The sequence below is a fragment of the Pteropus vampyrus genome, unplaced genomic scaffold (assembly GCF_000151845.1).
Source record: "Pteropus vampyrus isolate Shadow unplaced genomic scaffold, Pvam_2.0 Scaffold86, whole genome shotgun sequence".
NCBI classification, from domain to species: Eukaryota; Metazoa; Chordata; class Mammalia; order Chiroptera; family Pteropodidae; genus Pteropus; species Pteropus vampyrus.
In genome coordinates this window covers 785,605-806,907 of record NW_011888867.1, presented here as the reverse complement: position 1 = coordinate 806,907, position 21,303 = coordinate 785,605, and the positions used below count along the sequence as shown (strand labels likewise).

At 46.9% G+C, this 21,303-nt stretch overlaps 1 protein-coding gene and 1 pseudogene across 1 annotated transcript in view; both read right to left on the bottom strand.

The window, feature by feature from the left end:
- Positions 1 to 2,854: 2,854 nt before the first annotated feature.
- On the bottom strand, positions 2,855 to 2,973 carry LOC111742114 (annotated as a pseudogene).
- An 8,947-nt stretch (positions 2,974 to 11,920) lies between these two features.
- Positions 11,921 to 21,303, bottom strand: part of LOC105294400 (protein-arginine deiminase type-2) — a 42,505-nt gene continuing 33,122 nt past the window's right edge. Inside the window, exons 10-15 of the mRNA XM_011363603.1 lie at positions 19,644 to 19,795; positions 17,691 to 17,835; positions 16,848 to 16,941; positions 15,090 to 15,175; positions 12,816 to 12,944; positions 11,921 to 12,160 (exon numbers count right to left, since the gene is read on the bottom strand). Of these exons, the coding sequence (XP_011361905.1) occupies positions 11,927 to 12,160; positions 12,816 to 12,944; positions 15,090 to 15,175; positions 16,848 to 16,941; positions 17,691 to 17,835; positions 19,644 to 19,795 (840 nt within the window). The 3' untranslated portion in view covers positions 11,921 to 11,926. The remainder of the gene's footprint in view (positions 12,161 to 12,815; positions 12,945 to 15,089; positions 15,176 to 16,847; positions 16,942 to 17,690; positions 17,836 to 19,643; positions 19,796 to 21,303) is intronic.

The following is a 21,303-nucleotide window of genomic DNA, read 5'->3' as shown; positions in this document are numbered from 1 at the left end:
TTTTAGTCATCTCAGCTGCTTTTTTCAGACTCTCCCATGGTTCATCTTGGAGCCTGCCTCACTCTGGGGGCTAGATTACCTTGGGTGGAGTGTGGCTTCAGTCCTCCAAGTCACTTGGGCTCTTAAGTCACCCCAAGTATTTATATAGGTAGTTAACTTCGCAGGTACCTGTATTTATCAGGAATGGTTATTCCTTCTGTGCCCACTTGTTTTTGACATATAAAGGGCACCTTTTTATATTCTTTGCTTTCCACACTCATAGCTCATTTAGAAGCTACCGAAGAAATTAAGATGGCCAGACAAATTGATTGGGTAGGGCTAAGTTTCTGGAGTCTTGGGCTGAAAATTGGCTACATGTGGCCACGTGAAGGAGGTGTGTAGTGAGGCCATGAGAAATAGCCTGGTCCCCCAGGGTCTAACCTTGAATCTTCCCCTCAAGGCTGGTGACCTTGGACAAGTCCCTCCCCATCTCTAGCCTATAGTTTCCTTGCTTCTATCATCAGGGTGATGGGTCACCTGATTTAAGATTCTGTGATTCACATGGCTGTCTTAGGGGGTTGCATTGGAGGTGACTGGTAACAGGGCTGAGGTCATCCTGACTTTTCATTGAGGCTGACCCAGCTCTGGAGTAGGGCTTCTTTGAGTCTGCCTCAAGGGGCCTCTTGGGCCACTCAAATTGCCTGAAATCATGAGAACACATTTACTCTCCCTCTAATTCCTCCTGGCCGAATTGTCTTCTGAGATGAAGAAAGAGTGTCCTTTCTCTCCAAGGGACATGTTTCTACAGACTTGGTCCTCTTAACATTCTCAAAGGCAGATGCCACTCCTAGATAAGTGACTATCCTTTTACTTTGCCTAGGTCACCTTGGAAAAAGTCGTCTGAGGCCAGCAGAATTGAGACCTTGATTTATGGAGGGGCTCTTGGTGCCAATGGGCCCATGTGCCCCGCAGTCGCATCATTCCTGGGCTTCATGGGGATTTGGGGAGCTCAGAGTTATGGAGGAATAAATTCCTGGGCAGCTCTACCTCCGCCCTGAACTTTGGGATTCCAGAAAGGCACAGCTACCAAAGGACTTAGAGGTTTTCATGGCCTGCCACTGACATATCTTCCCAAGGTGTCCTCATGATAAGACCCAAGGTTTTTTGGTTTGTTTCCATTTGTCTAGCTAGTGAAGTATGCTCTTCACTAGTCTGCTACATACTTTAAGTTTATGCTGAACCTCATCACTTACAAACGTGTTCATATAAACAGTCTCCTTTAGTCCCTGTGACCACCATTTTGAGTTGGAATAACGGTCCCCATTCTACAGACTTTCTTAGTCTTTGTATAATGAGAAAGATGAGCAATCTTGGGTGGAAATCTTGTTTCAGAAGCTCTTTCTTCCCTAAAGGCTGGGAATCAAGTCTAGAATGAAAAATTAAAACTAAAAATAATTACATCAACTGTCATTTGCATAATCAGTGTTTCTAGTGTCCTGTGATTTAAGGCAAGCTGGCTGGATACTCTGCAGCCAGAGGGCTAAGGAGGATTGGATTTAGGGGGCAATATCAGATGATTTTATTGCTTGGGAGATTTATTTGCCTCTGACAAAAACCCACCTCACCCCAGTTAATCCCTCTGGTGGAACTCAGGGGCCTTTTCATCCAAAATGCAGGATTTCATTCGCTTTATGACCAATGGGCTGTTGCTCTGTTCCATGTCTCTGGCTGATACTCTCGCTTTGTCCAGCTGTCTCCCAAGCATCTCCATCTCAGTGGCCTCTATAAAACTCAACCTGCCCCTAATTGTACATGTCGCCCGAGGAGTCCACAGCTCCCCTCTTATTGGCACTCCCATCTACCCAACCTTTAAGCCAGAAATCTAGTGTGGTCCTTGACTTTTCCCCTGTCACATCCAGTCAACCACCAACTTGCAGCATAGCCTCTCAGGCTTCCAGGACTGGCCCACCCACTGGCCCTTCCACTCTCATCTCCCCTGTGATAAAAACTGCTCTGTCCCCTTCCTTGTTACTCACCTCCAGGTCTTGGGTCTGGAGTACTCTTTCCTCTTTTTCCACATGGCCAATTCCTCATCATTTAGGATTCAGTTCCAACTTTCTCTTTATGTAGGAAATCACCCCTTCACCACCCCCATTAAAACATCCTTTGTATCTGCCATCAGTGAACATAACACCTGGTTTAACAATTGCCCATTTATACGTCTGTCTCCCCAGACTGTGGGCATTTTGAGGGCATGGCCCATTCACTTTATTTTCTTCATAGAACTTATTGCTATCTGCAAGTTTGTTTTTAATTCTTTATAAATTTACTTTTTGTCTGAACCTCCCACAGCAGAGGTCAAGAATTATGTCTGTCTTGTTCACTGTCGAGTCTCCAGAGCCTGACACAGTGACTGGCACACAGCTGGTGACCAATAAATATTCAATGGATGAACAAATTCACCTTTGTTTCCAAAGATAGCTTGAGATCTAGCAGATAGTGAATATGCAGTCAATGTTGGTTGGTTGAATGAAGGAATAAATACAAACAGAGGATGAGCTGTCTCTGTTCACTGTAGAAGGTTAAAGGAGAGACTGGGGGTGGGGGTGAGTGGTAGGGGAGGAGGGAGCCCAGTGGAGTTCAGGGAGCTTTACTATCTGGGCCAGGACCAGAGCAAGGAGAGAGAACAGAATTTAAGAGGGTCAAAAAAACTCATTCATTAAATAATATTTTATTTATTTATTTGGTGAGGCAACCCTTGGTTGACCTCACAGATCGCAAGGATCATGTCAGCTTACAATCTCTCTCTCTTTTTTTTTTTTATCTATTTATTTACCTGTCTATCTATCTATCTATCTATTTACTTATTTATTTTACACTGCAGCACCTGGTCTTCCTAGGTGGTCTCCCATCCAAGTACTAACCATGCCCGACCCTGCTTAGCTTCCAAGATCAGATGGGATTGGGCTTGTTCAGGGTGGCATGGCTATAGATAATTAAATAATATTTTAATGCAGTAATGAAAAAATAAAAATGAAAAAAATCCATGATGAATAAAATAGAAAAGTTTTAAGTAAAGACAGTATTCTCCAAGAAAGACGAGAAGACTGAGTCGTTCAGTGGAACTGGGAGCAATCACTTTGGTTTCTCTTTGTCCTGGTGAAGACCTGAGGCTATGTTTTCTTGATTATTTTTTGTAACGTTATCCATCTTATCTTAATCTTGCTAACCCCCGCTTGTTTCCTTAGAGTTATTAGCATTAAAGAATTTTTAGAATACATCAAGGGGTCGGGTGCTTTTCAGGGACCAGGCTAAAGGAAGGAGTAAGCCTGCTTGGGTAGGAATGGAGGAGGAAGGGGATGGTAGTGATCACATCCCACACCTCCACCTGGTCCAGTTACAGGGAGGGGAAAAGCAGGAGACTCTCAGTGAGGTTGGGGACTGAGTCATGACTGGAGACAAAGCTGCCTTCCTTCCCATCAGCTGTAGAAAATTCCCTTCTGTGAATCAATGCAAGCACGCCCGCCACCACTGAGATTTGCAAACATTTTGTCTCCTCCAAGTACATCCTGGCTCTCTGGCTGGGGTGTTTTTCTTCCAGGGAGCAGAGGAATTCAGCACTGTGGGGCTCTAGGGAGAAGAGGAGATGAAAACAGCTTCCTAGAATTGACATGGTTGCCCCATCAACATGCTATCTGCCACCTGGCGCAGATCTCCTTTGGTCCCTGCCCCAACCTTGTCTGTGCTTGCTCTCAGAGAAACCCTTCTCCCTCTCTGCTGGACACTCAGTGGTCATCTTTATTATTGTTCAAGATGCCAGTGACAGTGATGATGGGGCTGTGCTGCTACTGCTGATCCTAACTGCCACTGTTGGAGGACTTAGCGCATATCAGGCCCTCTGCGGGGCACTTTGGGTATATTTTCTCTCTCTAATCATTACAGCAACTCCCACGAAGCAGGGATATTTGTCCTTCATTTACAACTGAGGCAACTGAGCCTTAGGAGGATCAACAACTCACCCTAGGTCATATAGTTAGGAGGTCAGGATCTTCATTAGGGAGCTCACCATGCTGTGGGCAGGCCCAGGTCAATGGGAATGCGGTGGTTGCAGCCGCTCTGGTCCGCCTGCAGAGGGTGCTCTCACCCCATGGAACTGCCAGGGCTCCCTAACAGCCCTTTCCAACCTGCCCTTAGAAAGGGCTTATCTAAGCCCTCTTCCCTCTAAACCCTAACATATAATTAGACTTCTCAAAATATTCCCTCTGAGTGGGATGGGGACAATCATATGCTATAGGCTTCTCCAATTTCACAAGCAGCCTCTATGGAACTCCCGGAACAAAAGTCATGAGCCACTCCCACTCCAGATGGGACTGAGTGTCACACAGATGAAGTCAGCTCAGCTGCTGGGACTTAGCAAGTGGCCCAAGGCCTTCTGGGGACTGTCACGTTGCTGGGCCCTATAGCACGCCCCTCCCCACCCCACAATTACATTTCAACCACCCTACTAACCTCTGTGTCACTCCCATTTGCCTGCCACATCACCAGCATATTCTCAAATTAGCAGTTAATTTGGTTCACTGGATGTGTGGGTATGTGCTTTGTAAACAGAGTATGTGATAAAAATCCTTTTCCAGCTGAATCTGAATTTGGAGCACCCCCTTTCTATCAGAGACAGAGTCATGTAATGAAATGCAGAAAAGGAATGGTGGTAAATATTCATTTTTAGTGACTACATATCGACTCACTGGCAACAAAACGAGTCAGAGGGATGCAGAATATTAAAAGCAAGTCAATCTTCTGGAGAGGCAGGGAGGTGGAGTGGTCAGGTGTGCAGGCCTTTGGGGGTTCAAATTCTGTTATATCAGCCATTTACTGTGTGACTTTGAGCAAATTGCTTAACCTCTCTGTTCATTAGTTTCCTGTTGTGTAAACCAGGGAGAAAGAATCACAGACATCTCACAGGGGGGAGTAAATGAGTTAGTTTCTGTGAGGCGCTGTCAGCCTTAAACCGGTGGTGGGAAGCCCAGCTGGGGAAAGAAAAGAGGTACAGGAGAAATATGACTTATTAGAGAAAAGAAATTATGCTAATCAGGATAGGAAAACTTCAGCATAAATAAGATGCAAAGGCTTTCAGGTAGCTTTAAACAATTATTTAAAAATACATACGTAATTAAATTCTCTTTATGTAAAAATTTCAAGCAACATAGATGAAATTTAAATCCCCTCTGCTATACTTTCTTTCCCAGAAGTGATCACTGTTGTCAGTTTCATGGGATTGCTTCTTGCATATCTTTTTCTTTGCATGTATATAGATATGTATGTTTCTACAGAAATCCATGGCTTTGCTTGATGTTCTTTTTCTTTTTCTTTTTTTTGAAATGATAACATCAAGTGCTGTCTTGGAGCTCTTTCCACGTCAGCATACATAGATCTATTTCATTTTATGTGCCGCAAAATATTTAAATGTAGGAATGTACTATGGTTTGAACATTTTTCAGGTAGTTTCTTAAAAATGTTTTTTCCTATTAGCTTAATAGCAATATAGAAATATATGTTACTGTCCTCTTTCTAAAATACAGAATTGGTCATGTGACTGCAGCTGCTCCAAACCTTCAGGGCATCCCCATTGCTCAAACCCTCGCATTTCCAGCATGACTTCAGTCTATGATCACCATTTTTCAAACTGTCAGCCCTTTGTATCTCTACTCAGCTCGGCAGACTTTCCTCCCTTCTCTCAGCAGTCAGTTGTTCCTGAATTCATTCAACAGTCATTCATCCTAGCCCAAATAAACATTAAGGCTACCCCTGGTCACTCTTCCAGCCGGAAATAAATGTGTGTGTGTGTGTGTGTGTGTGTGAAACTACAGCTTTTTCTACCTTATTCATTTCTACCTTATTCAATATTTATCAAGTGCCTACTCCATCAGTCTGCCTCTTAGCTCTCCCGTCTCTCTCCCTGATTCAGCTGTCAGTCCCTTAAGGGCTGAGATTATGTCTTATGCATAGGGTTTTCCAGGGAGAACAGACATCCTGGTTTGCCCAGAGTGGTTCTGGTTTTCATCTGCTATCTTGGTGGGATTATTTGTCATGCCTCCTTTCACTGTAGTTTAAATGAAAAATGATATAATCTCTTGAGTATTTCATCCAATAGATGCTTATAGCAAAAACAGAGAAAAAGAATGAATGGGCGGATAAATGAATACAATTTAAGTTTCATGGAATAGATGCCATCTTAGCCTGAGTTCAAGCCTAGAGAGCATGTGCTATGCTAGGTAGAGATCATTTCTCTCTGAGCTCTGTTGCCTTTGAGGAGTTTATAGGAATCTTATAATCTCCAGACACCTTGCTTGCAGGTAGTGGGGTTTTCTTATTGTAAGGTTCTAATAGGACATTTAGTATACTTAAAAATGACTGATGTAAAGGCAACATTTATGAATAAAAGAATGATGACTGATTGAACTTGGGTTAGGAAGTTATCTCTGAAATGAGGTAGGTTGTCAAGCGCAGGGGTTTAGTGGTTGGGTTCTGGCGTCCAACCACCTGGGTATGAATCCCATACATTCTGCTGTATAACTTTGAGCAAGTCAAAGCCTTTCTGAGCTTCAGTTTCCTCATCTATAAAGTGGAGGTAATAACCCCACATCTTTGTTGTGAGAATTAAATGAGATGATTAATGTAAAATATTAAGCTGAACTATATGAAATCGACTCTGACCATTTTGACCTTCAAAATGGCATTTTATATATAGTTCAACCTGGCAGGTGCCTGGCATATGGTCAGGGTTTAAGAAATGGTGGCTATTATTACCTCGTATCTGGTTGGGCTGATATTTCTGCTTCCATTGTCTGGCCGAACAGATGTTTCATTCTTTCATCTAATACGTATTTGCTGAGCACTGACCCACTAGGTGCCAGGGATTGCCATCAGGAGGAAAACAAAACCTGCCTTTAACAGGTCGAACGTATCTTTTCAGTAGCACAGTCGTGTGTGAATAGGACTCCGAAATGCCGATCAGAGACTGTTCTTAGAGGGTCATCTTGGGGTATACCATGATAAAGTGAGCCTTAGCTTCTGGGATGTGGGGAGCTGAGGCAAAGCGGGCTTGACTCGAACCTGGCAGTTTGCTTTGAGGCTAGCTAGAGAACACCAGCCCTTTGCTTTCTCAGAGATGAGGGATGAAAAGGAGCCCTGGCCGGGAGATGAAGCACAAATGAAAAAGCAGACTTCTCATATCAGCCAGGCTTGAGACAAAGCTGCGGAACTGAGCTTTCTGCCTGGGCTTGTCCTTTTTCTGGTTGTCCAGCTGGAGAAAAGATTCTACGTGCTGTCGCTCGCTATATGTTTAGTTACCAATAACATTGCCATCAGTCCCCTGGGTCTAATGCCACTTAGGTGAGGATCCTGGATAAGTCTCGCTGGGGAGGCAGAATTCATCTCTGGTTGCTCTTTTGTTTGGAGGAGAGGACACCACTTCCATGGGCTTTTGGCTATTCCATGGTATGGCTCAGATATGGAATGAAGGGGCTGGGATAATGAGGACCTCAATTCCCCTCACCTGGGATCCCAAGATAGCATCTTACATTAAAATGCAGAAACAGGTTGTGTCCCAGGGAAGCATGAGAGGAAGGAAGCTAGAGGTCAGGGAGTTATGTTTTCCAAGGGACTTGTAGGGTTCCCCTCTTGACCTGGCCCAAGGCACTCACCTTGCTGACAGAGAGGCCAGACCTGGTAACGTGGCAGCAGTCATGGTTCTGGCAAGAGGATCTCCTGGAGGGGGCAGGGCAAGGCACTGCACACCGGGGCCGGGGAGAGCCAGTGTTTATTTTATGCTTCTCTTTTTGGTATTATAATAATAAACTTTTGTTAACCATTGCAGCCAGACTTGCTGGACTCCGAGGATTTAAGAAATGTGCTTATTTCTACCACTGGGGCTCAGCCTGGCAGAGAAGATTCTAGAACTATGCCTTTCAATATGGTAGCCACTGTGGCTATTGAGCAGTTACAATGTGGCTAGTCTGAATAGAGATCTGATAGAAGTATAACATATACATCAGCTTTTAAAGATTTGCTATCAATGAGAATGTAAAATATTTCATTAATATTTAAAAAGTTTTATCACATGTTGAAATGACCATAATCTGGATATATGGGGTTAAAGAAAACATATTAAAATTAGCTTCACCTTTTTTTTTTTTTTACTTTTTAAAATGTAGCTACTAGGAAGTTTAAAATTACATATGTGGCTTGCATTATATTTCTATTGGAAAGTACTGTTTTAGAAGTCTCAGGATGACCTTCAGCTATCTTGAGGTGGGTGAGTGGCCAAGATGTGAAAATACCATCAGAATAGATTTAACACACTAGCATCCCTTTGGGGGAGTCTCAGAAATAGGTGGGTCAAGAAACCCCATTGAAGATTGGCCTAGCTGTGGCTTGGGCCACATTAGTTGGGTATAAAAGAGGGGGAAATGACTTTAGAGGGCTGGACTTATGAGTTAAGTCTCAGAGTAAGAGAACTAGTAATTATCATTTTGCAGTGACCCCTTAAAATGGCTGCACCAAAACATCAGCCCAGAAGCCCAAGATGGAGCTGAAGGGTATATCCCCAGGTATATCCCGAAGAGATTGGATGTGGCTTTTAGGCTGAGCAACCAATTAGGTAGCTCTACTTTAGGGCCTTAGGAGTTGGTTCATAAAGATCATGTTAGACCATGGTTATGTTGTATGGATTTTTATACCACGAGTCAAATCACAAACACCTATGTATAACAATTCCATATTATAAGGACATATTACTCAGAACAGTGGACACTGTTGATGCCCATCCCCAGCTCCTGTGACTTTATTGCTAATAACTACATTGCTATGATCCTCTTTAGATGATTACCCATCTATGGATTACTGGTGTCCCCATGCCCATTCAGAGAGCCAAAGTCTCCATAGTCAGTGACTGACTAGTGCAAGTGTACAAAACTCTACCTCCAGATGCGACAACTCTGATCTACCACATATGCTCCAGTGATGAGTCCAAGGCTGGACCTGAAATCACACTTTCGTCTGGCTTCTTCCCTTTGCTATCCTGCTCCCTCCACTCCCTTCCTGGTTCCTCCTAGAGGCACTTCTTTAATAAATCACTTGTTCCTAAATGCTTCACTCAGGGTCTGCTTCTGGGGAAGCCCACCAGAAAAACATAGTCAGACTTCATGGTGGGTATTAGTCTTCACTTTAGGTGGTGGCCATGTAATACACATCTACTGAGTGTGTGTGGGATTCCAAACCCTTGAGACACCCTTGCTGAGAGCTCTGACCCTGTGCCCAGAAGAGCAGGGGCTGTAGGACCAACAGAGGGCCAGTGTGTGTCTTCATCACTCCAGGCTGTGTCCATGAAGCAGCAATGAACATCACACCAATAGACATGACTTCCTTTCTGACCGTTTATTTTACTGTTATTTAATCTTCTTCACACATCTTTCGATCTTTATCACGGTATCTTGTCCAGAAAGTTGAAACTGTGCTATCTTCATGACATCCCTGCCCTCTTACATGAAATATTTCAAAATAAAGATTGAAACAGGAACTTTTCTGAGTTTTGCAATACAGAAGTGTATTCTAGGCCTACATTTATAGGAAGTGGGGGGTAGGGAAGAGCAATAAGTCCAGGGGCAGGGGGAGAAGGGGTGTCCACATCTAGAGTAGTCACACTGGGTGGGCAAGCAAGATGGGAATGGGTGTCTCAGTCCTGGGGGCTCTAGAATTATCAGAGACTACTGACTTATCGATGGAGACAGCCTTAGAAAAATCTATAAACACACACTGTCTCCACATGGGAGGTGCTTACTTCCCCTTAAAATAGACTAGAAAAAAATGAAAGAAAGCCCGAAAACCCACATTAACCAAACACACACACATGACAAACTCTAAGTCTCTAGATAAACACCCTCGAATAGGCACTTGGTGTCTCCGGCTCTAGGGTTAGAGAGAAGATCTGGGGCTTTGTCTCCAAAAGCACGGGCCACTGTTCCCACAGGGGGCATGACAGCTTCTAAAGGCTCTGGGGTCTGACTTGTTGGGCGGTCCTGGCCCAGCTAGACTGGAAGGAGGCCTGTTTAATGAACAGCCTCCCACTTCCCATTTCACCGAGACAGTGACCTTCAGGAAGCTCTGTGCCCTGTGCATTTTCTGAATATAGCAGCTTGGCATTTATAAAGAGCACACTACTGCAGCGCTAATACTGGCCATTTAAATGTGGGTGTTGCATGTTGGAAATTGACCAGCTCCATGAGGCAGAGACCAGGTCCAGCTTGCTACTAACCACTGTATCCTCAGATCCTAGCACTGCGCCTGGCACTTAGGCACACAACAAATGTTTGTTGAATGACTAAATGAAATAATCCAAGAAGAATTGCCCAAGAATATAAATTTATAACCTTTTCATTGGTTATAAACCGGTTCTTTTTAACTCTCAATGTGGAACTATAATTCACCTACTTTTTTGACATCAGCTGGCCCTAGTGGAACTTCTTTTAGTTGAAGCTGAGTCTTTTCAGTTGAAGCCAGGGAATTAATCTGGTTACATCCAAATGAGAGGGTCTTCAGCATGCTCTAGTGAACTTCAATGGGACAATCAATTCATCTCTAAGACCAGTAGTTGGCCCAGAACTGACTGTTCTGGCTGGAGGCCAGGCCAGCATCCTTATGGGTTGGATCTGATTTCGGGGGAGGAGGGATAGGTCTTTAATTATATACTGGAGAAGGCCTAGCTGCCTGGAGAGCTGGCATCAGGAATAGGATGTTGAGACACCATGAGAAGAGGGAGGTCAGGGACTGGCCCTAGAATTGAGGACCAGGGAAGAGAAGATGGGTATGGCTGACCCCGGGGCATCTTTACACACTGAGAAGGCTGCTCTGATAAAATCCGTTTCCACGGACGGTTTTAAGCTACATTATTGGACCCTCAGGGAGTGGGAAGGCTAGCCAATAGTGTCTACTCTGCAGAGAGAAAGCCAAGGGGATTTGAGAGAGGCCGGTAAGGAATGAATAATTGGGGTGGCTACCTCGATCCCCCAAAGGAGGTGAATTTGAAATGATGATGGCAGTTCAAGATATGTTTGGGATCCCAGGGTCCCTTTGCACGTGATCTACCATGACCTTCAGGGTATGGCTACCAGGAGAACTGATGAACCTAGAACCTCTTTCCCTTCTCACTTCATTCAATTTTGGACTAGACACTAAGCTTCTTTGGGGAATGGTCTCCCAGTGGGAGGTCTTCCAGTCTACATCAGGCAGGGGAAAGCTTTGGGGTGCAAGGAGTCTGGAGAAAGGAGGGCAGGAGAGGAGTTCCTCTGTATTAGTGCAGCCCTGGGAGCTGGCTTCCTTGTTTTGCAGTGCAGGTGCCCGACTGAAGCTGTGATTGCTGAGGCGTCCACTTCAAAGATGGCATCCACTCCCAAGACACTATCTCCAATATACTCACTGCCAGCCACATGACTAGATGAAGAGCCAGGCTGCACAGCAATCCTCCCCCATTCCCTACCCTCCTCACCAAGCTCCTTGATTTTAGAAATCTTGGTTGGTTCCATAACTGACCATCTGGGCAATTCATTTTTTCTCTTCCCACGCTTCGAATTCCTGCTCTTATATTTTAAATCTGCCAATAAAGAGTGAGCCTGAGAAACACTAAGCCCCCACCCTCGACCCCAATAAAAGCAGAACCCCAGGCCCGTGCACGTGTGCACTCACTCTCTCTACCTGCGACCTCGCTGTGTGGCCTCGGGTATGCTGTGTAATTCCCAGGTCCTGTAAGTAATAAAACCTTTGTGTTTTGTTTCAAAGTTTCCTGATGGCAATTGCTGAAGGGTGTCTTGCGATCATAAGAACACCACAACATTAGTCCAGCCACAACATTGATTGTTGACAGGCTGAGACCACACGCAACAACTTCTGCTGGTCAGGGCACCATGTGCCACCACTTGAAGGTGAAGGGCTTCCTGCGGACGTTGGTGCCACAGTGCACCTCCCCCAGAAACTTGTGGTAGGCAGAGATGTCATCGACGAAGGTGCAGCAGAGGCCCAGGGGCTCCAGCAGGGAGCGCACATGCGTCTCCAGGCAGCACACCTCCTCCACCTGGGGCCCGAAGGGCTTGGGGATGCCCAGGTCCTTGTCCAGCACAATCATGTTCACCTGTGATGGGGGCAGGGCAACAGCGTCTGTTTAGTGAGCACCTACTAAGCGCCTGGTCCTGTTCTAAACTCATTGGACCTTTCAATTGGACCTACAACCTTATGGAGTAGGTGTTGTGATTTATCCCCACTTTACTGAGGAAACTGAGGCACAGAGGGGCCTAAGCAAGTCATACCCACAGAGCTGAAGTAGAAAAGCAGGCAACCTGCCTCTGAATGTTTGTGTATGCACGTGCATGTGCACATGAGCATGTGCATGTGCATGCATGTGCATTTGTGTACATGCTGTATGTGTATGTATATGCATCCATTTGTGTATACACTCTAACCTCTTCCTATCCCATAGAAGACTCTCTTCTATGATAAGAATCCCTCCCGTCCACAAGGCCTTGTTAACTTACACAGTCTTTTCCTCTCTGTTAGGGTAAAGCGTTCTCTAGGACCCCAGTGAGTCTGCTAGCATAAGCACATCCCCCTCAGAGGAATCGAGGCCCAGAGAGGGTGAGTGCCTGGGGTGGGAGGGTGAGGCCGCATAGCAGCTCAGCCAGGACTGGGACCTAGGCCTCCTGGTAAGACATCCTCAGCCCGAGGGTCCTTCTGGATCTGGCTGCCCCCTGATTGGCTTGGATGAAGTTTGGGGGTCCACGGCACCTCACCATGTTTGGGAAGTAGGCTCTGGCTTGGCGGTACTCATCCATCTTGAACAGAGCGGGCAGATCGATGATGTCCTGCTCTGTCAGCCCCAGCTCCTTCTTGAGGATGTCACGGTTCCAGTCCAGGCAGCGCTGGGAGAGGGGCAAGAAAAGAGGACAGGAAAGTAAGGGGACACTTCTGTCCCCTTTGCCAACCCCACTCACCTCTGAGGCCTCAGAGCCAGGGCCCCAGTGCTCCAGGGAGACTTCTGGTGCTCATCTGGCACACCTGCCACTTCTCCAGGGCCCCTGTCCCCAGGGCTCAGTGATGGCAGTAATAAAGAGAAGAGAGAAGATCACAGAAATAATACTATGAGCCAGACCCCGTGCTAGGTGCTTGCTACACAGTATCTCATTGAACCTTCAGGCCACACTCCATGAGGTGAGAATAACGGTGACCATGATTTTGATTAATAATAATAAAAGCTGACATGTACAAGTGCCCAAAGGGTATAAATGTCCTAAGTGCTTTACAGGTCTTACTTATTTAAGCCTCAACTCCATGATAGACATTATTATTATCCCTTATTAGAGATGAGGAAACTGAAGACATGGTGTCCTTAGTCAGTTGCCCAAGGTCCTGCTACTAAAAGTGGGGGGGCCATAATTTAACCTCAGAGCTACCGGATGCCAAAAAATGACCATGGAGCAGATAGTTATAATAAAATCAACTTTCAAGTAGCCAGTGAAACATTTTGTGAACTTTGGGACACGCTGCAGTCGCTTCTCCAGCATCCACTCCACCCCTCCCCTGTAACGCAGCAGCACTTTATGGGGTTGGATTCACCACACCCTACCATCTGGTGAGAGCTAATTAGTAGACTCTTGCTCCTCTCTCCTTGCCCCAGGGATTGGTTCAGAGATGGGCAGTAAACCAGGTTTAAGGCAATCACTGTATGGTAACTGGTTCAGCTTAGCACCATCAGAGTGAAATGCAAGGCTTTCGTTTAACTGTTGGGGGCATATAAGACCTCTCTCTTTGTGGATGGTATGCTGGGTGGATGTGAGACCTTGAACTATAGCAGCTGTGCTCCTATCTCTGAGGGTCTGTCTCTACAGAGCCCAAGAAATGCAGAGAAATGGATCTGGAGCCCTGATCAACCTGTGCCTGAAATCCACAGCACCACTGGACTTCCCACTCATATGAGTCAATCATGCCTTTGTTTAAATCAGTTTGAGTTTTCCAGTTTTTTTTTTTTCTTTTTTTAAAACTTGGTACTTGTGGTGGAGAGACCATTCCATGACATGACTGCTGCTGGACCCATGAGCTGGACCTGGGCCAGAACAGAGATCGCTTCCTGCAAAACCCGCTTAGAGGCTGTCTGATCACAATCAACGTTCATTCTGACATAAATCAGCACCCTTCCCTTGCCTTCCATTATGTGCTGGTTCCTGGAACAGGTTGTTGTCCTCACCTGGTCAAGTATGTGAAGTAATTTCCTGTATCTCATAGCATTCATGTACTAGTACCCATGACTATTGCCCCCTTTACCCTATATGATCCTTTGGCGCCTGCCGAGAGGCATGGGGCTCCATTTCATCTTGCAGTCATGCCTCCTATGTAAGCTTCCCTTAATAAGCTCTACTAATTACCAGGCCGAAGAGACCAGTCTTTCTTTAGTTTTTCCCTGCTCTCCACTTAGGGAGGTAGATTCTTCATTCTCATGACCTTTCCCTGGGTCTTCGCGTATTCACGGTACCTTAAATATGCCCATGCAAATAAAGAGAGATTTAACTCAAGTAAATACGACACTGTTGACCTTACTTCTGGATACAACCTTTGTGATTTAGGGCCTCAGAAGGTGAAATCCATTTATAGAGAGAAAATTTCAGGGACTTCTGATCTCCTAAAGCAAATAAAAATTTAGGACATGTATCACACATGCATTTTTCTGGAGAGCTAGGCTGTAGTTTTCATCATATTTATGGGCTCTACCTTTACACAGCCCCTGGCTCTGTAGCATTGCCTGATACACTTTCCTTCACAGGTCCCCCGTCTGCTTCTAGCTCTGCCAACCTGCGTGTCCCGCTTTTATCACTTATCACCTGTTTAGCCCTTAGCTTTAGCACAGGAGTAACTTAGGTAGGTGGAACTCGGTGCTCATTAAAGCCCTTCCCTCTGTCATAGGCCATTCACTATGGAAGTCCCAAGGTTGTAAGAAGTGACATTGGGCACAGCGACGTTCTTCCCAGGAACCCTCTGTCCCAGCCCCCTGGGCCCCTCTGTCCCGCCCTCACCTGGAAGTACTGGTTCTCCTGCACGAGGCTCTCATTGGACAGAATCTTGTTGATGGTGATTCGCTTGCTGCTCATCCCGCCCAGGCCTGTGGGGGTCAGAGGATGGGGGACAGTCTAGCCTTAGCCTTAGGTACCCGGCCTGGGTGCTCCCCTCTGCTAAGGCGAGCCAGCTTCTTGGCTAACTGCTAGGATGAAGGAGATGGGGTTGGGAGCAGGCTGGGGCACAGGAGGGCAACCCCAGGGAGACGAGGCCCTCTCTGCATGCGGAGGGCAGCATATACTTCTTTCTCCAGGGTCGGCCATGTCACCTGAGAGCGAGGCAGCTTGCTCTCTCTCTGGCTAGATGATGGGGTGGCACAGTTAGCTGCCTGAGTCTTCCACCTGGACCCTGCTTCTAAGGATGAGCAGCTGACCAGGCTGAGTACGAAAGAAGCAGGATGCCCAGAGGTGTCGACTTCCTGTTTTCCAGACCTGCCTCATGCTTAGCCCCTGCCCTGGTCTGCCGGCATCTGCCTCCTGTTCCACCATGATGGCCCATATGGCTTCGGCCTTGATTAGTGACGCCTAACGCTCACCAAGCACCTACTATGTGGTAGGCACTCTCCTAGATGTTTTACATGGATTAACTCAGTAACCCTCCCCACATTTCTATGAGATAGCTGCTAGCATTAAAGATGAGGAACTGAGGCACGGAGAAGTCACATGACTTGTTCAAGGTCTTACAGCAAGTGGCATAGCCCGATCAGGGACGAGTCTGCTGCTCCATTGTATTTGCCAGTTTTGTAGCTTGTTAGTGGAAGAGATTGGGGCTGTCAAACCCTATACCTGAGCTGTCTCCACACCACCACTTGGACCTATTGGTACGAAGATAATGGTTCCTAGATCCTATGAGTAGCTTTGGAGGTATGTTTAATATAGAAAGAAGCCTCCAGAAAATCAAGACTAATGCATGCCAATTCAAGATAAAACTTCTCATTGGTGAGAAACTAAAAACAGGACAGTGGTCTTAAATTGGCCCTTTCTGTCTTAGATACCAGTCACTATCAGAAGCGCTGCCTTTGGATATGGAGGGCAGTAATTTGTGTTAAGTATCAACCAGACTTTTGGATGCAGATAGATTGGCGAAACCAACCTGAAAGTGATAAAAAGTAATTTAAGAAGAACAGAAGAAACTGTCGTAGCCTCTCTAACCTGGCTCATTGTCTCCACCTGATCAGCTTTCCCTCTTTCCATGATTAATTTAAGAGCAAAGCTCATTCCCATCTATATCTGTCCTAATTATGTGAATGTCTCAATTACGCAGGTAATTTCTCATTCTAGGACAGACAGCAATGGTGTCTGGCTGTCATGTCTGTTGACTCCCACTTTTCTTCCTGTCCCTAAACTGCATTATGTATATTTCTCTCTCTCCCTTTCTAAAACACAACCTCCTTTATGCAGATTGTATGTCAGTTTTGAACTATTTGCTTCTCCTCTAGGTCCGGTGCCATTTAAAGTATACACTAGGTCCTGAAGAAACACATGGCCCTCTTGATGATCATAAGGAGCAGGGGGCATCTCCATGGTCCAGCTGGCCACAGCAAGGGTCACAAGAGGCTCGGGCTGCTTCCCACCATGGTGACAGCCCTGAGGCAGACCAGACGCCCAGGGAGGTAGAGCCGAGTGCTCAGGGACAAAGCGCTCATCTGCCCCGTCCTCCTGAGGGTCTCTCTGGGGGTTCAGCTCCCCGCTCCCTGCCAGGGCCCTGTGTGCACTCACCTTTGAACATGATGGCCTCCCCATGGCCTTCCTTCTGCTTCTCTCGGAAGAGCTTGTAGCAGGCTGAGGTGCTGGCCATGAGCATCCGGAATTGCTGCAAGAGACCATCCAGAGAGACAGTGTCAGCATAGGGGACGTGGCCACAGAGCACGAGGTACCCCTGAGACCCAGAGCCCGGTCTGCATATCGTATCGAGCCTCCCTGCAGCAAGCGGCAAAGGCTGCCTGGCAGAGTTTCAGAGGACTGTTTCTCACTCTTCCTGTAAGAGACATGCCTCTACCTCAGCAATGCCATTGAGTCAAAGGTAGCCTTGGACAGAGGGCAGGAGCTTCTCTAAGTTGCTGAGAGGCCGGGCCATTTGCACAAAATTTCCAAGGTATAAAGATGCCGCCATTCCTTTCACTTCAGAAAACGAAAGAACCTCTCTCCAGAGGTCCTTACCCCATGCTCCATAGAGCGTTACGGCCAACACAGTAGCTGCCAACCCTGTGTGATTATTAGATACTTGAATTGTGGCCGTCTGAACTGAGATGTGCTGTTAAGAGTAAAATACATACCAGATTTTAAAGACTTATGAAAAAAGAATGTAAAAGCATGAAGAACAGAATGTAAAATCTCTCAATAATTTTTATATCAGTTCCCTGTTGAAACGCTAATATTTTGAATATGTTGGGTTAAAAATTTATGTGCCACAGCGACAGCACACACACCAGCTCTAGCCTGCTTCCTCTTTCCTTTGTGCAGTCCACTTCCTCCAGATCGCACCCTCTGCGGACAGGAACTAACGGTACTATCCTATTCATTCCACTATCCTATTCGCTCCAGCCTCAGGAACCAGCTCACCTCAGTGCCCGGGATGGGGATGAAGGTCATGAACTCGTCCACATGGCCCACGGTCAGCCAGTCCGAGTAGAGCTCCACAGGTGCCTGCACCTGCTGGGCCTGCAGGAAGTCTTGCACCACCTTGGTCATCCTTCGACCGCCGGACCTGGGGCAGGGTCGAGGAGGAGGCAGCTTTTCAGAAGGTCGCCCACTGTGCCTGTCTCACCAGAGGGCCTGCAGCCTCTGGAATCCAGCCTGAACCCAGGGCAGCACCAGCAAAGAAATCACAGGAAGGCATCTGAGCCCAAGTGGAGAGAGGGAGATGTTAGCTGCTGCCAAGGCCTGTGTGAAAGGCATGGAGCCCACCCAGCCTTCAGCCCCCAAGGGTGCCAGTGGATGTGAGGGGCTTCTGTGTTCAGGGGGCCTTCTTCTGTGTGGAGGGGACTAGGGCATAGGCATGGTTCTAAGATCTGCCCTAGCCCATGCGCCTCTTTGCTTTATTAACTTCTACTCAACTTCATTTTTAATCAATTCAAGTAACACCTCCTCCAGGAAGCCTTTTGTGACTTTCAGGTCCTCTGAGGTCTTCGGTCTCCCCATTACTCTTAGAATATAATCCAAGGTCTTTACAGTAAACAGCAAATTCCTCTGTGATCTGACCCCACCTGGCATTCCTGCCTCATCTCTCTTTCTTCCTTCTTGCTCTGTTTGTTCTAGCCACCTGCTAAGCCTATTACCACTTCGAGGCTTTGCTCTTACTGTTCTATTAGGAATGCTCTTTCCTTTCAATCTGCTGACTTCCTCCTTCTCATCATCCAATTCCAAAGTCACTTTCTCAAAACCACAAGTTAAGGTAACCCCACCCCACCATTCTTTGTCATGTAATCCTATTTTATCTTCATTCCACTTATTGGCACCCAGAAGTATCTTATTTATGTTCTTGCTTTCGTGTTTATTTTCTCTACTCCCCCCACCCTGATTGAAAACCACCTGAGAGCTGAGATTTCATCTGCTTTGCTCAGTGCCGTATCCCCAGAGCCACGAACAATGCCTGGCACAGAGAAGCCACTCAATTCGTATTTGTCTCTAGAAGTCCTCCCTGAGTTCCCCACAGGGGCTAGCGACCCCTCGTTTGATTCCCCCGGCTCTCTACCATGCTTTCTGTCACTGTATGTCCCCCTGTTTCATGTCTGTGATCATCACCATCCCCTCGAAGTTGGGGGCTGGGCTTCATGTTTGGAACCCCATGCCTGGCACAGGGCTTGGCACTTGGGTGGTGCTTGGGGAATACCTGCTGAATGGACGGGCGGCTGCTGAATGAAAGGAGAAGGAGGGAAAGGGTGGGCAATGGTCACCGACAGTGTCAGTGGTCCCCACTAAGAAGGTCAAGCATTCCATGTGGCTCAGAGGGACTTGGTGCCCAAGTCCTGGTTGCTCCCATTTGTGCAGGCTTCTGGCAGCCCTTTTGTGAAGTGAGGACCACAATACTCTCTCCCCAGCCCTGATTGAGGCAGAATCTGCCTTTTCCTTGACAGGTCATCTGGGGACAGAATTATGATGTTGTAAACAGGCCATGAAGCCAAAGACTCATGCTTTGTAACAGGGCTATGTCTTCTTATGCCTCTTTTGTGTGTGGGGACCCCGGGGATTTGTTGGTAAGCTCCTACTCATCCTCTTTCAGTATTCTTTCTCTGGACTCTTTCATCCCTTCCCTACCTGGTTTATAATGTCATTATATACCCTCCTATTTTGGGAAGAGAGTTATTTAGTTTTATAGTCGATCCTAATTTATACTAAGATGTAAAGGCTAACTTGGTTTTCTTTTCACGAGTGTCTGTGTCTTATCTGAGTGTAGTGGGAGGGGTTAATTCTCTAAGCCAGTCGCTCTGTATATGAGCAACCAATACCACTCCCAAAGAGACACAGTAACCGCCTCACGCCCACTGCCCCCAGACCCACGCTGGCTTCTCTTACAGAGGAAAGCTGCTCCCGATGAGGATCCGGCCCAGGGGGTATGTCTTGCCATTCACAGTCACTGGGGGACTGACCTCCAGGTTCCCAAAGGAATCAAGGCTGGTGACAGGCTCAAAGAGGGGCTCCCGGTTCACGTAGCCAAAATCTGGACCCTAGGTAGGGGGCACACACATGTCATTAGTCTCCTGCAGCCAGGAGTCTTTAGCCCCAACCTGCCCACATTTTGATGACCACTCTTAGATTATCTGTGGTCTGGCACTGTGGGCAGGGCCTGGCATGGAGAGGCTGAGTGTGTGAGCACGTTGGTGTGAATGTGGGTATGAGTGTGTGTCTGTGTGTGCGTGCATCTGAGCCTCTGCATAGGCCTCTAACTATCTCCCAAACATAGAGACCCATTGGTGAGTTCAGGACTAGTCCTCAGTTTGTGCTATGGATGTAACCACTCATCTCTTCATATCTCTGACTCTCAGTTTCCCCATCTGTCGAAGAAGTGTGGGATTAAGTGACCTGAGGCAGGGTGGTAGAGAGTACTATTGTTCCCAGAGACTTGCTACTCCCTTCCCAGTAAGAGGATTTTGCTATTGCTGTGTGACTTCCAGTATCTCCCTGGAGAAGGAATTTTCCTCCCTGCCTAATATCAAACTTAGTCATGTGACTTGCTTTGGCCAATGAAACGTGAGCAGAATTCACTCATGCCAGTTCAGAGCAGAAGCCATAAGATTCACAGTATATGCCAGCTGTCTTTCTCCTCCCCTCGTGCGAGGAGAATGGTACTTCCCAGACTGGGACTGTTCCTGCAGCCTGAGCTCTCGAAAGAGGAAGCATGAGGAAACGGAGCCGCAGACAACCAACCAGCAGTCACCATGAGTATAAGCAAGAAATGGACCTTCACTCTTGTCAAGCCTTGAGATTTGGGGGTTGTTTGTTACTGCGTCCTTGCCTAGTGAAAGCTGACCGATACATGCAGAAATGATAGATATGTAACATATATGATATTCCAACCTATTCCCAACCAACCACATTTGTTCACTGAGCCCAGGTGTAGCCTCCGAATCCTTAGCGCAAAGCTCCAACAGATTGGAGTTGGCCTAACCTGTGATCCCCAGTTCATATAACCCTTGTGACCCCCTGAATTTTAAGGTTCCTTTTATGATTTTTCGGTAACAAAAGTAGGGGCCTTTCTTGGGGACTTGCAGTGGGGTTGGGACTAATCTTGGCTGACAAAAATCCTTGTTAAAAAAAAAAAAACATGGAGTGGGAAGAAGTGTGGCTTATCCTCGCCCAGCGGAGAGGCTCCAGGGACAGCTGTGGCAAATGAGGTAGATGGCTGCAGCTTATCACTTCCTCGCCTGGAAGCCCCAGATGGCAAGGTGCAATCTGCAGGAGGCCGGGGCAGCTGAGGCTTTACGGCATCACGCAGGCGGGCAGGCACGCAGCACAAAGCCAGGCTTGGCACAGGCCTCCAGGAACAGTGCCGCCCAGGGCCTTGGAAGCAGGCCAGCCTGGGATACTGAAGGCAGATGGTGACCCGGGAAGAGCGAGAGCAGGATCTGGGAGGTCTTGGTGCTCATGTCTGTGGCAGCCGCTGCTGGTGACTTTACCCCTTCTAGTGCTGGAGGAAGTGGTCAGTCTTCACTAAGGATAGTGTCCAGGGCTGTGC